The 1,449-nt window shown below is 58.9% G+C and overlaps 1 protein-coding gene across 1 annotated transcript in view; it reads left to right on the top strand.

Moving 5' to 3' along the window:
* The window catches only part of MEF2B (myocyte enhancer factor 2B), a 15,819-nt gene that overhangs the window by 11,244 nt on the left and 3,126 nt on the right, over positions 1-1,449 (top strand). Inside the window, exon 2 of the mRNA XM_017501355.2 lies at positions 775-1,051. Within this exon, the coding sequence (XP_017356844.2) occupies positions 775-1,051 (277 nt within the window). The remainder of the gene's footprint in view (positions 1-774; positions 1,052-1,449) is intronic.

Below are 1,449 nucleotides of genomic sequence, written 5' to 3'. Positions count from 1 at the left end.
CCTCCTGAGTAGCGGGGATTACAGGCACACGCCACCATGCCCAGCTAATTTTTTTTTTGTATTTTTAGTAGAGACGGGGTTTCACCGTGTTGACCAGGATGGTCTCGATCTCTTGACCTCGTGATCCCCCCGCCTTGGCCTCCTAAAGTGCTGGGATTACAGGCGTGAGCCACCGCGCCTGGCCTTCTCTCTCTTTTTTTTGAGTCGGAGTCTCGCTCTGTTGCCAGGCTGGAGTGCAGTGGTGAGATCTCTGCTCACTGCAACCTCCGCCTCCCCGGTTCAAGTGATTCTTCTGCCTCAGCCTCCTGATTAGCTGGGACTACAGGCGTGCGCCACCACGCCCGGCTAATTTTTGTAGTTTTAGTAGAGTTGGGGTCTCATCATGTTGCCCAGGCTAGCCTCTGACTCCTGACCTCCATCAATCCTCCTGCCTCGGCCTCCTAAAGTACAGGGACTACGGGCTGAGCCGTCACACCCGGCCTGCTCATTTTCATGATCATGGATTGATTTATTCTTCCTGATGGCCGGAACCCCAGCCATAAGGGGGATGGAGCTCGACACACACACACCCAACTCAGAGGGGCCGGGACAGAAGGAGGCCCAGGACTGGGAAAGCCCAGAGAGAGCATGTGGGCTCCGCTTGGGAAGCCAAGGCGCACTTCTCAAAGGGGAGGAGACATTTGGGCTGGGTTTTGAAGCACCAGTAGGAGTTTGCCAGGTTGTGACGTGAGAATTAGCGGCGCAGCCAGAAAGAAGCCCGAGGCATGTTCAAAGCCCCCGTCCCCCACGCCACCCCACATTCGTCTCTTGTTCTTCTCTCCCCTGCCCCTGCGGGCCCTGGGTCCAGGTGACATTCACCAAGCGGAAGTTCGGGCTGATGAAGAAGGCCTATGAGCTGAGCGTGCTGTGCGACTGTGAGATCGCCCTCATCATCTTCAACAGCGCCAACCGCCTGTTCCAGTACGCCAGCACCGACATGGACCGCGTGCTGCTGAAGTACACGGAGTACAGCGAGCCCCACGAAAGCCGCACCAACACCGACATCCTCGAGGTACCCCGGGCCCTCCCCGCCAGCCCCACGAGGCCGCGCGCACGCCGCCTGCTCAGAGCCCAGGGACTCTCGGTTTGCACAAAAGATGAACACCGCCATCTGGCTTTGAGGCCGCTAAACGCGGGTTTGGGGGGCGTGGAGGGGCCCTTCCGGGGACAGCAGAAATTCAGCACATCCGGCTGCGCGCGGTGGCTCACGCCTGCACTCCCAGCACTTTGGGAGGCCGAGGCGGGCGGATCATGAGGTCAGGGGTTCCAGAGCAGCCTGGCCAACGTGGTGGCCAGGCGTCTGTAATTTCTCTACTAAAAATACAAAAACTAGTGGGGCATGGTGGCGGGCGCCTGTAATTTCAGCTACTCGAGAGGCTGAGGCAGGAGAATCGCTTGAACCCCGTAGGT

The sequence above is a fragment of the Cebus imitator genome, unplaced genomic scaffold (assembly GCF_001604975.1).
Source record: "Cebus imitator isolate Cc_AM_T3 unplaced genomic scaffold, Cebus_imitator-1.0 Scaffold280, whole genome shotgun sequence".
In the NCBI taxonomy this organism is placed as follows: Eukaryota; Metazoa; Chordata; class Mammalia; order Primates; family Cebidae; genus Cebus; species Cebus imitator.
This window is presented reverse-complemented; position numbering and strand designations above follow the sequence as displayed.